The 13982-nt window shown below is 38.8% G+C and overlaps 1 protein-coding gene across 7 annotated transcripts in view; it reads right to left on the bottom strand.

Annotated features, from left to right (window-relative positions):
- The window catches only part of tpk1 (thiamin pyrophosphokinase 1), a 385692-nt gene that overhangs the window by 184112 nt on the left and 187598 nt on the right, over positions 1 to 13982 (bottom strand). For 6 of the 7 annotated variants that reach the window (XM_072575655.1, XM_072575660.1, XM_072575656.1 and 3 more), the window contains one exon: positions 2584 to 2679. The exons of the other annotated variant lie outside the window; for it this stretch is intronic. In XM_072575655.1, the coding sequence (XP_072431756.1) occupies positions 2584 to 2679 (96 nt within the window). The remainder of the gene's footprint in view (positions 1 to 2583; positions 2680 to 13982) is intronic. 7 annotated transcript variants of the gene reach the window in all.

The raw sequence follows: 13982 nt of genomic DNA, 5'->3' as shown, positions 1-13982 counted from the left end.
CATTCAAAATCTTCAAAAGAATGTTGGCATTCGAAATCTAATATCATTTACCACTAAGATTCTCTTCAATTTTTTTCCCTTTTTGGCACTTGGTTTCAAATGTAGCTGTTGGTATTAGTTTCTCTTTTAACTGCAGTAGGTCTGTGAGAGATTAACTTGGGAAATCTTTGCTCAGCTCCCATTGAGGGTCAGTTCTAATCCGATAATGTCTACAATTCAGCATTAAATCAAGCGCTAAGGAGAAGACCTTCAGATGGCAGCAAGGAATTGACTATAAAACCAACCCTAACATTTGTGCACATGCCCCTTAACTAAACAAAATTGGCAATCTGGCTTACAAGTTGGGGTATGTCTGGAAAACCCCAATATCACTAAGGTATTGGAGAAGTGATATTAGGAGGCATGATTATAATAAAACAGTGATTCTGCTAAGACTTTCCAAATAGCCTGTATCGTAATGTGAAACATGAGTTGGACAGCAGGAGCGGAGTACAGAATCCACAAGTGCAGCAGAATGGGCTGGGTGTCTCACTTGGAAGAGAAATGTACAAGGACAGTTAGGCACAGTAATGTGAAGTCAGCACATCTATCTCACTGGTATAGAAGAAAATAATTGCTTTCCTTAAATATCATTAATATGTCCTTTAAATGCAATCCTTGCATACGGGGTATAGCATGCAGATTATAGCTCAGATAGGTCTGTGACTGTTACTATTTGAAAGGGGTTCCTTCAATTAAAATCTTTGAGAACCACTATGACTGGAGAGTAGCCCTTTGGATGCTGTAACCATGGTGCTTTATTTTTTGAATATAGCCTGAGAGACGTAGCTCTGAGAGGGAAACTTGGGAGGTTTGTTTATAAGAAAACAAGACAAACAGATGTGTAGTACGTTTTCAGTTTAGAAGGTCAGGGATAAATTTTCTTTTTTACTTTTGATTACAGACAACATCCATAGCTTGAAAAATGTTATTTTAGTTTCAGTTTGCAGAAGTCTTGCCTGAAGCTGAGGTAAACTAGTTCTTTCTGAAAGAGAGAGGTAGTTGAGGACTATTAATAAAGAATTTTCCTCAGTGAAAGGGGTTTAGTTTTAAAGTACTAATACGGAAGCATTTAGTTAAAACTCTAAAGGGGTTATCTGAAGATGAGAACATTTAAGCTCAATTGCATGAATGGTCCAGGAAGATGCGAACAGATTTTCACGACTGAGTAATGAAACTACCGTTAAATTAAGCTCTATGGATGGGATAGAGAAGAGAATTCACTCTGGTAAGACTGCTGACAGTGTTTTGGGATTATTGGGATTGTATTTTACCACTCATTCAAAATCTTTAAATTTGTATCATATGTAAATCTGGTTAAGCTTAAGTCAATCAGAACCCTCTAAATTGTCTAACTTTAACTGATCCTTTCGGAGAACTTCAGGGGAGATGCCCATTGGAAAGGGCAAGTTCAAATACAATTCCCACAGAAATAGATGCATTGGGGATCCACATTTTCCCAACATACAATGCCAGCCCATGTTACCCAAATGGTTCTGGCAATCGGAATATCTAGCTTATAATGTTGACATCTTAGGCCACATGGACTGTCCCAGGGGTGGGGAACCTGCGGACGTCTAGGCCATTGTGTGTGTGGCCTTTTGAATGAATCCAAATTTTGCAGAACTAATCTTTTATTTTTTATTAATATGTTTTTTTCATCCTTTATTATTTTTATTTTAATCTTAAAATGAATGTTTTTAAAATACCAGAGAGTTAACTTTAGAATTAACATTTTTTTCTATTTTTTTAGTTAGTTAGTACATAGTAGCTAGACTTTTACAAAACAATGTGAATTTTGAAGAATATATAATTGAAGTTTCTTGGATGCGGCCTTATTAGATTACAACTAACATAATGCGGCCTTCCAACATGAAAAGGTTCCCCACCTCTGGTTCCCCACAGTCACTATCCTGATTCAGGAAGGTTGTTCATCACCACTGTCTCCAGATCAATAAGGGATGGGTAATAAATGCTGGCCTAGCCAGCAACACCTACATCCCATGAACAAATTTAAAACTACATTACACTACACTAAAAATTGTCTGTAAGTGAAGAAAGTTACTCTAGGTTAAAGTCCAATAGGTCTATTTGGAAGCACTAGCTTTCGGAGTGATGCTCTTTCATCAAGTGGTTGTCACCACCTGATGAAGGAGCAGTGCTCCAAAAGCTAGTGCTTCCAAACAAACCAGTTGGACTATAACCTGGTGTTATGTGATTTTTAACTTTGTACACCCCAGTCCACCACCAGCATCTCCAAATCTGTAAACGAAATGAGAAAAACTGTATGCAATTTTTCCCACTCGGGCATATTAGAGATCGTTTGACCATTGATGAATTAGCTTCAATATAAAATGGGAGAATATTACAACTTATATGGAATAAACTATCCTGGTAGTTAGATAAATAAAATCTATATCTCAGTAAATGTTTCAATTTTTATTTTTACACTGGAGTTGAACTTTTAGCTTAAAACAAAATCTACAAGCAATCTGGCTTAGAGGTATTTCAAGCAACTTGAAACATTGCATGTCTGCATTATACCTCCAGTCCTTGGTCCTTCACTTTCTGAAGTAGTATTTGTAAGCACTTTGTGAAGTCGGTGAGGTCCTGATCTGGTGTGTCAATAATTTCACACTTCTAGGAAAACAAATGAAGATTATTAGAACCAAAAAAAAAATCAAATTATATCACTCATTTCCATAATCAGCTACAATAATATACTCCCTTTCATGGGTTAGTATATTTGATAAATGTAAATTATCTTTCAGATATGTTAGGAGAAGGATTAGGCACATCATACAAGCTGCTCACAATTGAAAAATTGTGTAGAAATATAATCACTTGCTAGTGACTGGTTATCTAAGATAACTAGTGAAATCCTGATGCATGATCTATCTCAGTTGAATAAAGTTTTAACTAACAGACAGATTCAGATAGGGAGAGGTAAGAGTTTTGAATGGGGGTTAGAGAGAATAACATTCTCTGCCTCGAATTTTCCAAATATAAACTATAAGATTAAAAGATATGGGACTTGTATTGTACTCGGTGCTTTTTTTTTAAACTGGTTAAGCAATATTGTTAGAAACTCACCCACAGCTCTAGAAATAATGTCCAAGGTATTTTAAGTACCCATGGCTTATTTAAACTCCACTAGTTTTGAGTGTTTTCGGTTGCAGTGTAAAATTGTGTAGCCTGCAGGCCACCTAATAATAAGAACAATAGAAATAAGACTAGGTTCCAAAGCCTCCTCACGGTACACTATGATTGGGAAGGGAGAGGCGGTGGAGTCATTGATAACAAGGGCAACTCATTACTTCCTTGTGGAACCTGGAGACTAACTCCTCCTCTGCATTGCTCCAAAAACAAATTCCAAAACGCTTTCCAAAATTTCGTTTCAGGAACCTTTCTACTTTCTCACAAAATTTTTGCAGCAGGAAATTTTCCGGACGTCACCATATTAAAATTCCAGTCACAAGTTGAAAGACCTCAACATAACTCAAAATGCATATGCAGAAACTAATCCTTACTGACACTGTGACAATGCTTATACTACTTATTTAGTTTAAATGACTAAAACTGCAACCAATCAGCTCGAAGTGGCCTCTTTCGCAAACTGAACTACCTTAATTTTGCAACTTATTTATATAGCTCGACATCACAACCATTGACCCCCAGTACATCACAAAGAGGCTGGATTTTGTCTCTCAACACACAAGGAATCTAGTCTGCAAGTGGAGGTTTGCTAAAGGATACAGCTGGGAAAAATAGGCTGGAGACTTGGGCAAAGAAATGGCAGATGACGTTTAATCCTGACAAAGCAGGGTGATGTATTTTGGAAAATCTAATGCAAGAAGGAAATATACCTTAAATTGCAGAACCTTCAGTACTATCAACATACAGAGGGATCTAGGTGTACAGATCCCCAGTTCCCTGCAAGTGGCAACACAAGTGGATCACAAGTTGCTCAAGGAGGCATGTTTGCCTTCAACATTTGGAACAAGAGTGTAACAATTGTCAAGTCGTGCTGCAGTTATACAGAACTTTAGTTAGGTCATATTTGGAATATTGTTTACAGTTCTAGTTACCACAATACCAGAAGGTTGTCGAGTCTTTGGAGAAGGCACAGAAATGGTTTACCAGGATGTTGCTTGGTTCAGAGAGCATTAGTTATGAGGAGAGATTGGAAAAAACTTGGTTTGTTTTCACTTGGCTGCCATTTCATATTTTTTTCTAATTCTTGCTGCCCATCATTTTCCTCATCTTGGGAAACATGCTGGGTTGCGACCTGACACAGGGTATTTAGGGTGTAGGTTTGCTCGCTGAGCTGTAGGTTTGATATCCAGACGTTTCATTACCTGGCTAGGTAACATCATCAGTGGCGACCTCCAAGTGAAGCAAAGCTGTTGTTTCCTGCTTTCTATTTATATCTTTCTCCTGGATGGGGTTCCTGGGGTTTGTGGTGATGTCATTTCCTGTTCGTTTTCTGAGGGGTTGATAGATGGTATCTCGATCTCTGTGTTTGTTTATGGCATTGTGCTTGGAGTGCCAGGCCTCTAGGAATTCTCTGGCATGTCTTTGCTTAGCCTGTCCGAGGATAGATGTGTTTACCCAGTCGAAATGGTGTTTTTTTTTCATCCATAAACCAGGAGCCCCCCTCAGACCCATAGTCTCATTACCCGGAACACCAACTTACAGACTGGCCAAAGAACTACACGCAAGACTGAAATACCTAGTAGAAGAGTCACAGCACTCCATCCACTCCACCCAGGAATTCCTAAAAATCATCAATGCCATAAACAAACACAGAGATCGAGATACTATCTATCAACTCCTCAGAACACGAACCGGAAATGACATCACCACAAACCCCAGGAACCCCATCCAGGAGAAAGATATAAATAGAAAGCAGGAGACAACAGCTTCGCTTCACTTGGAGGTCGCCACTGCTGATGTTACCTAGCCTGGTAACGAAACATCTGGATATCAAACCTATAGCTCAGCAAGCAAACCTATACCCTAAACCTCAACCTGAGCTGCAAACCTTCACAAACCTTGCAAAAGACACAGGATATGCCAGTTAAATGCCTGGTGCAACTTCAAGTTTCCCTCACATTGTGTTTTTTTAACAGAGGTGGGTATGATCATGAAGGAAGAAATTATACCAGGTAAGCTAGTTTATAAACTGTGAGAGAAGATTGCTGTGGAGCTAGAAATCTTTTGATAGATATATTTAAATGTTCTTGGCAACTTCTAATTAAGTACTCTTTGAAAGGTTAAATACAATAATAATTCAATGACTGATCATATGGCTCTGACTCCTACATTACTTGCATTAATGAAAGCATTATGAATGCCTGGCTGAGCTTCAAGACTCGTTAATTCATTCAGACCTGTATGGGTTTGTTTAAATAGCTTGAAGGGAACTGACCATTTTGTTTGACAGTTTTACTTGCTTTTAATTAGTTTATCTTTACTTGAAGTTGGTTTTAATTTTGACATGATTAGGAGATATTTAGTGGATTATAATGTTTCAGTGAGACTAACAGTCTATGCATGATTAACAATTTTATGGGAAACGAAGATAGGCAATTTTTTGGAAAGGAAATTTTGAATGATTTTATTTTCTGGTAATTGCATTTTTATTTAAAAAGGTATGTGGGTCATTCAATCCACAGTCAACGGATATCAAATGAATGGGCATGGAGGGAAAATGGAAGGTATGATGGGGCATGCAGGATGAGTTGAGAGTTAACAGGGCAATGGGTGAAGGTGAGAGGACCCAACATGTAAGAAAAGAACAGGGCTGATGTCCCAGTAACCAGCAGAGGGCCTTCTAACCTTGCTGCTTTGTGATCTACCTCCCACTGTTGCAGTGACAGACCTGTTTCAGAAGGCTGCAGCACTGACTCTAGCATGCATTTGACTCCCAGAGACCAAGTTTTTTTTGAAGATGTGCTGCCTCTCTGGAGTCTGGACTATGCTATCAGGAAATGACCTGACTTGTTTCTGTAAAGATGACAAAAATCAAGTCCAAGTCTAAAATTAGAACCCACCTCGATCTAAAAGAATAATTTCTACCTCCCACCTGGACTAGCCTCAGACAGAGTTGTTCCAGCAAGCATTGAGCCTTAGCATCTTAGCTAACCTTACAAATATGTTTGTGGATCCATCTTTGTACAATAAACAAACACCTGGTAAAATATGGTGTGGACCCAAAAACTCTGACCAGAAAAGAGGTACTAAGATTAACAAAAGCATTCACTCGGATCCCATTCTGTTCTCAGGTATTCATGTTCCTTTCTGCAGCAGTTGCTGGTTTACAGGTTGTGCTTTGAGCTTCAACAAAGCACTACACTTTCATATAAATAAAATTAATCAGTTGAAAAAAAGATTAGAAGACACAAGATCCTGCAACCTACTAACGGTAAGAAATGACTCATTGAAATAGTCAATTTAAAACTCAGTGATAAAACTATGTTTGATTGAAACTTAACTTCCCTGGTTTCATTATGCAGAAGATAATTCCAGTGTATACTAAAGTTATTCGAATCCATGAATCTTTTCACTTCAAAGTAATTGCACCATGCCTTTAAAAGAATAATTTATACTTCTTCTAAAGCCATTCAGCACTTGAGTCTCAAGTCACTAGCAATAGGAAAAATGTAAATTTCCACAGCTCGTGTTTCAAATTTTTGTCACAGGCATATGTCAATGTCTGATCAAAGGGTGATAGAACAGGTCTTCTAATTTTATGTTTCTTTCTACATAACATCTATGACATAATAAAGTTTGATTCAACTGTCAATTAATTAAACCAGGAAAGAACAAACCAGTAAATGATAATAATTGAAGGCAAAATTAACAGGGTCTCCTTTAAACCTGTGCACTTTGCATATTTCTTGTGTAACATGACACTTCATTTACCTGTGTTACATTAGTAATTAGCCTTGCTAAAATATAAACAGAAGATTTATTTGGCAACAAACTACCATATTATGAGTGCAATGTTTTCAAAAATAAGTAGGCATTGTTCTTAGACAAAATAAAAGCTAACGTTCAAGTGGAGGTGGGCAAGAGGACAACAGTCATTCAATGTCATCATTAGCTGTCTCATGGTCACTGGCCAAAAGGATTCTGATAATTGATTGTCAACACAAGCTATCTGCCCTGGAATTAGGGTATATCAACAAGGGGCAAGGCTGAAGAGCACAGGAAATTCCACATTATGCAAACTTTGTAGGCAGCAGTCCTCATTAGTCAGCTCTCATCGAGCTGTCTTCATCAGACAGTCCTCATCTGTCAGTCAGTCTTCATCAGTTAAACCTTATCAGGCGGTCTTCATTGAGCTATCTTTTCTTCTGGTTTATCTTCCATCTAGAGAAGGACAAAATCCCAGGGAAAATTTCCCTAACACCTCAGTAGAAGGCATAACACTGCTTTTACAAGTTTAACAAGACAAACACATTGCCAAGAGCCTGTTTATCCACTGGCATTGTTGAACAATCCCCAAATGTCATAGGTGCATACTTTTATTTGGCTAGTTAGCCAATATATCATAATTTAACTGCTTAACAAACTTAATAAATTATCTAAAAGTTGCTACAAAGCATTGACTGCCTATATTCAGTAACTGTGATCACAACGTGCCTCAAAATCAACAGTGGGAAATCAAATACCTTCATCATGCTTTAGTTTTCTTACAAGTCTTCAAAATAATGCATTGAGATCTCAGTGACAGCAATCAGACACTTCGAGCGTATTTAAAGAAATAAATCTGCATTTATCAGAAGCATTTCACAAGCTCAGAACTGTCAAAATCATACCACAACCAATGAGTTAGTTTTTGCAATACTGTTGTTTTGTAGCAAGCAAAAATGTACAAACATCAATGACGTGCATGACCACAGAATCCCTGTTGGTGATGATGGCTAGGCCAGCATTTACTGCTCTTTCCTGGATGCTCTTGGGAAGAAGCTGCCTTCTTGAATCACTGCAAACCATTTGGTGTGGGTAGCCATACAATGCCAGGAGGGAGGGAGATTTTGAACCAGTAATTTTGAATGATTGGTGATATTTTTCCAAGTCAGGATGAGGAGTGGTTTGGATGGGAACTTGCAGGTGATGGCATTCCCATGTATCTGCTGCCCTTGCCCCTCTAGATAGCAGTGATATTTGATTTGAAAGATGCTGTCTAGGGAACCTTGGTAAATATCTGCAGTGCATTGAGTATTTCTGACACCGAGCATCAGTGGCGGAGGGTGTACATGTTTATGGATGTGGTATTAATCAAGTAAGCTGCTTTGTCCTGAATGGTATTAAGGTTCTGGAGTGTAGTTAGAGTTGCAATTATCCAAGTAAATAGAGAGTATTTAATCACACTTATGACTTGTGCCTTGTTCATGGTGGACAGACTTTGAAGAGTCAGGAGGGATTCTTAACCTCCAACTGGCTTGTGAGTCATAGTATCAATTTGGTAGTCCAGTTCAGGTTCTGGTCAAAGGTAACTCTCAGGATATCAATAATGGGCAAGTCAGCAATCTTAATACCACTGAATGTCAAGAAGCAATGATTAGGTTCTCTCTTGTTGGAGGTGGTTATTGTCTGGTATTTGTGTGGCGTAAATGTTACTTGCCACTTGTCAGCCCAAGCCCGGACATCGTGCAGGTCCTGCTGCACCTGGTCATGGACTGCCTCAGCCCAATGGAGAAAAGGCCATTGATGATGCAGCTGAAGGTGGATGGGCCAAGGACACCACCCTGAGAAACTCCTGTAGAGATGTCCTGGAGCTGAGATAACTGACCTTCAATAACCACAACCAACTTTTGTGCCAGGCATAACTCCAACCAGTGGAGGGTTTTTTGACTGATTCCCATTGATTCCAGTGGTGCTACGGCTCCTTGATGCCACACATGATTATTGTGGCCTTGATGTTAAGGGCAGTCACTTTCACTTCATCTCTTGAATTCTTTTGTTCACATCTGAACAAGTGCTGTAATGAAGTTAAGAGATTACTTAGCTTGGCAGAACCAAAGCTGAGTGTCATTGAGCAGTTTATTGCTGAGCAAGTGCTGCTTGACAGCACTATAAGACCATAAGATATCGTAGCATAAAAGCCATTTGTCCCATCAAGTCTGTTCTACCACTCAATTATGAGTAATATGTTTCTCCACTTTATCCTCCTGTTTTCTCCTTGTAACCTTTGATCATCTTACTTATGAAGAACCTTTGACCTTCTTATTAATGGCTGAAGAAACTCCTCATCTCTGAAGGATTGCCCCATTACTCTGAAACCATCTTCTCCACGTCCACTCTATCCAGGCCCCATCATCCTTCTAATTTCCATCCAGTACAGACGCAAAGTCCTCAACTGCTGCTCATATGACAAGCCTTTCATCTCCAGGATCATTCTTGTAAACCTCCTATAGACCCCCTCCAACGTCATCACATCCTTCCATAGAAAGGAGGCTCAAAACTGCTCACAATATTCCAAATGCATTCTGACCAGAGCCTTATACACCCTCAGCAGTACATGTCTGCTCTTGTATTCTAGCCCTCTTAAAATGAATGTTAAAATTACATCTACCATCTAAACCTCATGTTAACCTTAAGAGAATCCTAAACTAGGCCCCCAAAGTTCCCTTGCGCTTTCAATTTCCAAAGCCTTTTCCCATTTCGAAAAAAGTCTACGTCTCTATTCTTCCTACCAAAGTTCACTATTGATGACACCTTCCATTACATCACAGATGATCAAGCGTAGACTGATGGATGATAATTGGTCAGGTTGGATTCTTGGTTCTAATGCACAGTACACATCTGAGCAATTTTCCACATTGTTGAATAGATGCAAGTGTTGTAGCTGAACTAGAACAGCTTGGCTCAGGGCTACGGCAGGATCTGGAACATAAGTCTTCAGTATTATTGCCGTAATGTTGTCAGGATCCATAGCCTTTGCAGTTTCCAGTGCTTATAACAGTTCCTTGATATCATGTATCAGGTTGGCTGAAAACTGGTGTCTGTTATGTAAATGCTTCTGCCTCTTTTGCTGCATGAGAATGAGGATAATCGACCTCGCCAGCGAAGTAATTTCGATCCACTAGGTACCTGTGTGGAGCAAGCCAATTCTGCCTTTCTATTAGCCCGGCACTCATTTCACTTTCTTTCTGGCCACCATTGTTTTGCTTAGACCAACCATTGCTGAATCCCATCATTGTCCAGGATGAGTGTTAATCAGGCCATTAAAGAAACTGTTGTGCAAGGGTTTAGGACCCTGGAATGATGCCACAAAGTCTGACCATCAGTGGGTATAAATAGCATACTGTGGGCAGAATTAGAACACACCAGACCATTACACTACACTACAACTTAAGAGACGCTTAAGAACCTATGAGCATGAACATATGGAGCAGCTAGTTCAATCCCTACTTAAAAAGATCAAAGTCTGGTCTATGATTACCACACATAGCTGTATTTAGTACAAAAGTACAGCATAGAGTGCTAATTTGAAGCCTGAGCTTGAAGATAGTTCTTGACTTTGTTTTCTCCTCAACCAATCTGATGATCTCAAAAATCCAGCAAGGCATCAAACCACATGATAAAAGAAGAATGGCTTGTTGCTTTTTGAACAAATGTCACCTGAACAAGTCGACAATTCCTTCCAACAATAAAGTACTCCTCTAAATCACTGATGTATGAGCACTGGTTACTTATTCGAGTGCAAAAAAATGGAGTTTGAAAATACAATCAATAATTAAGTTGGTCCCTATACACTACATCAATGCCAATTTTGCAAAGTGATCTTAACTTTAGATCAATTCCAACAAGAATAAGGGCCCAACTGATCTCAGAATGAAGCAAACGGACTCTCTGTAGGTGATGGTCACACAACATTTCAGTCTGAAACCATAGGTAATGCAACCCGAGTATGGTGTGAAAAATAGTTTACAATGGTTGAAGGGCTTTGGATCTTCAAGGAGCTTTGTAAACCTATCATGCATCCATGTAAACAATGAAGTCAGCAAGGCTTTTAATCTCTTCACTTTCTGAGGAAGTATTTATATAAATAAATATAAAGAACATTTGGATTTATATAGGGCTTTTTATGGCCTCAAAAAATATTGGCTAAGATGATCTAAGAGGATAGTCACTCTGTCATGCTAAAAGTTTAAATATTTAAACATTGTACTGTTGAGAAATTTTGTACAGAAATACATCCAAGCATGACAATTCTATTGCCTGACCAGAGGAACACAATGTAAATCGACATCTTCGTTGCTCAAACGAGCACTTCAGCAACTGTTACCAGACCAAAGGCTGCAGTATAAATGTATCCTTGTAAAATTTAACACCGGAGTTAGGAAGTTTGAATATGATGGAAGATTTTATTGTTAATAATTACATCTTTCAGCATGATTTAGGAGTCAAATACAATTCTGAAACAGATCAGTTCTTTCTTTTTTGGGTTCGCACTGGGTTATAACCTGCTAGAGCCCCACGTCTATCTGCCAAAGATGGATCCACCTTTCAGCTATAAAATGATAACACATGAGCTACCTATCTCAATTATTCCCAAAGGACTGAGCCAAAATATTCACAGAATCTGAGCAGAAAGGAGCCATTCAGTCCATAGTAAATGCACCAGCTCCCTAAATGAACGTCATGACTCAATTTATTCCTTGTAATTCTCACATGGAGGTATAAAAACATTTGAAAGGTGACCACTGACAGCTCACATACATTCTTAATAACTGATTTTTGAGCAACTTTGGGAGAAACCTGGCAAGAGAATTCATTTCCTTTATGAACAACTGACAGTTGCAAGAAAAGGCACACAAAAATGTGAAAAAAATAGACATTTTCAAATGCTCCATAAAGTACAGCTAAAATGTTTCATGCTGGTGAGCTCTTTATGTTATTTATTTGGAGAAGAAAGGACAAAAACCAAAATGAATGCATAAAACACTAAACAAAGAGTCATCGGATTCTACAGACCACATTTGGTCCAAGTTCCATTACCACAAAAAAATTCACAGTTGTTGTTTGGGTAAAAGGCATATTAATTTAACAGTCTCTTGGAAGCACAGAACCTGCATATTGCTGAAAAGATGACATACTGTTTTATCTTATCCACATCGGGACAAATACAAGAATGCAAAATTTCAAATCTTCACAACAATTTACACTAAAAGGGAAAAGGATGCTGATTGATTGGGGCAGCACGATGGCTTAGTGATCAGCACTGCTGTCTCTCAAAACCAGGGACCCTGTTCAATTCCACCCTCGGGTGGCTTCTGTGAAGTATTTGCATATTCTCCATAGTTCTGCATGAGTTTCTTCCAGTACTCTAGTTCCTTCCCTCAGTCCAAAGATGTATAGGCTAGGTGGATTGGCTATACTAAATTACCCATAGTGTCTAGGGATGTGCAAGCTAGGTTCACTGGACATGGGAAATACAAGGTTACAGGGTTGGGGGAGGGAATGCTCTTCAGAGGGCCAGTGTGGACTCAATGGACTGAATTATCATGCTACAATTGCATAGGATTGGTGGAATACTAGAATACTGAGTGCAATTTGGATGTTTACATTGAAGGACGGTTATAGTGCATTAGAGATAGTACTGCAAAGGTTCACTCAATTGGCCTCTAAGGTCATAGGGTTCCTTTATTCCTGATGAAGGGCTTTTGCCCAAAACGTCGATTTTCCTGCTCCTCGGATGCTGCCTGGCCTGCTGTGCTTTTCCAGCATCACTCTGATCTAAACTCTAAAGTCATACGGTTATCCTCTGATGACAGGCTGAGCACACTGCAGCTACATTCTCTGGAGATTAGATGAACGAGGTGAACCTTCAAAAAAATGAAGATTCTAAAAGGGTTTAACAGGATAAATGTTGAAACACATTTCTGTGGCTGGGGAATCAAACACAAGGGGACACCATTTCAAGGTACAGGGTCAATCATTTTGGACTGAGATGAGGAGACATTTCTTTATTCAAAGGGTTGTGTGCCTTGGAAATTCTCTATCCAATAGGGTGTGGTTGCTCATCATTCAGTGTATGTACTTAAGGTAAGTAGATATTTAGTCCCTTGAAGAATCAACGGATGTGGAGATCTGGCAGTCGAGTAATATCAAGGATCGTGATCAGCCATTATCATATTGAATACTTCAGCAGACACAATGAGCCATATGGCCTTCTCCGACTCCTATTTTCCATTTTTTTTTGCGTTTTTATCCAGCCTAGCTACAATCGAGAGGGTGAGCAGAAGAGATATCCACAAACCACACACTCATGTGTTTGCACGAACATGATTGCTTTCAGACTCAAAGTGCGTTAATTGCTGACTGCAATACACAAATATATGAAACGCAGCATTTTCCTCTGAATAACTCGTGTTTGTTGTAATTCCATCTAACATCTTATGTCTCTATCAAAAGGGATTCAAAGATAGTTGCTGATCAAAAGAAAATATCAAATTATGTATGAGTATAGATTGTTGAATATTATTTTTGTGTTTCTTCTTTGTGCAATATATTCAGTTTTGCAGATGAGGTCTTATTTCTTCTATTCCTTCACAAGTGCATCCTTAGTTAATGCACTAAACTGCATATTTTAATAATTTGAACACAATGGGAGTCTACATTTCTTGGGATGTGATTCATTGCTGCAGCAAAGGAACCTTGAAGATAGCAATCCCGAAAGAAACTGAAATGTTTGGAAGAATCGTAATTTAGATTTAAGCTTATTAATACTTATCCAAATATATGGTTATGAATATTAATTATACATATTTCTTCACAACCACCTGATGAAGGAGCGGCACTCTGAAAGCCAACGCTTCCAAATAAACCCTTTGGACTATAACTTGGTGTTGTGTGATTTTTAACTTTGTCCACCCCAGTCCAGCACCACCACCAGCACCTCTAAGTCAATTATAGAAATATAACAT

This window comes from Chiloscyllium punctatum, chromosome 8, assembly GCF_047496795.1.
Source record: "Chiloscyllium punctatum isolate Juve2018m chromosome 8, sChiPun1.3, whole genome shotgun sequence".
NCBI classification, from domain to species: Eukaryota; Metazoa; Chordata; class Chondrichthyes; order Orectolobiformes; family Hemiscylliidae; genus Chiloscyllium; species Chiloscyllium punctatum.
Note: the sequence above shows the minus strand (reverse complement) of the source record. Positions and strands in the feature narration are given on the sequence as shown.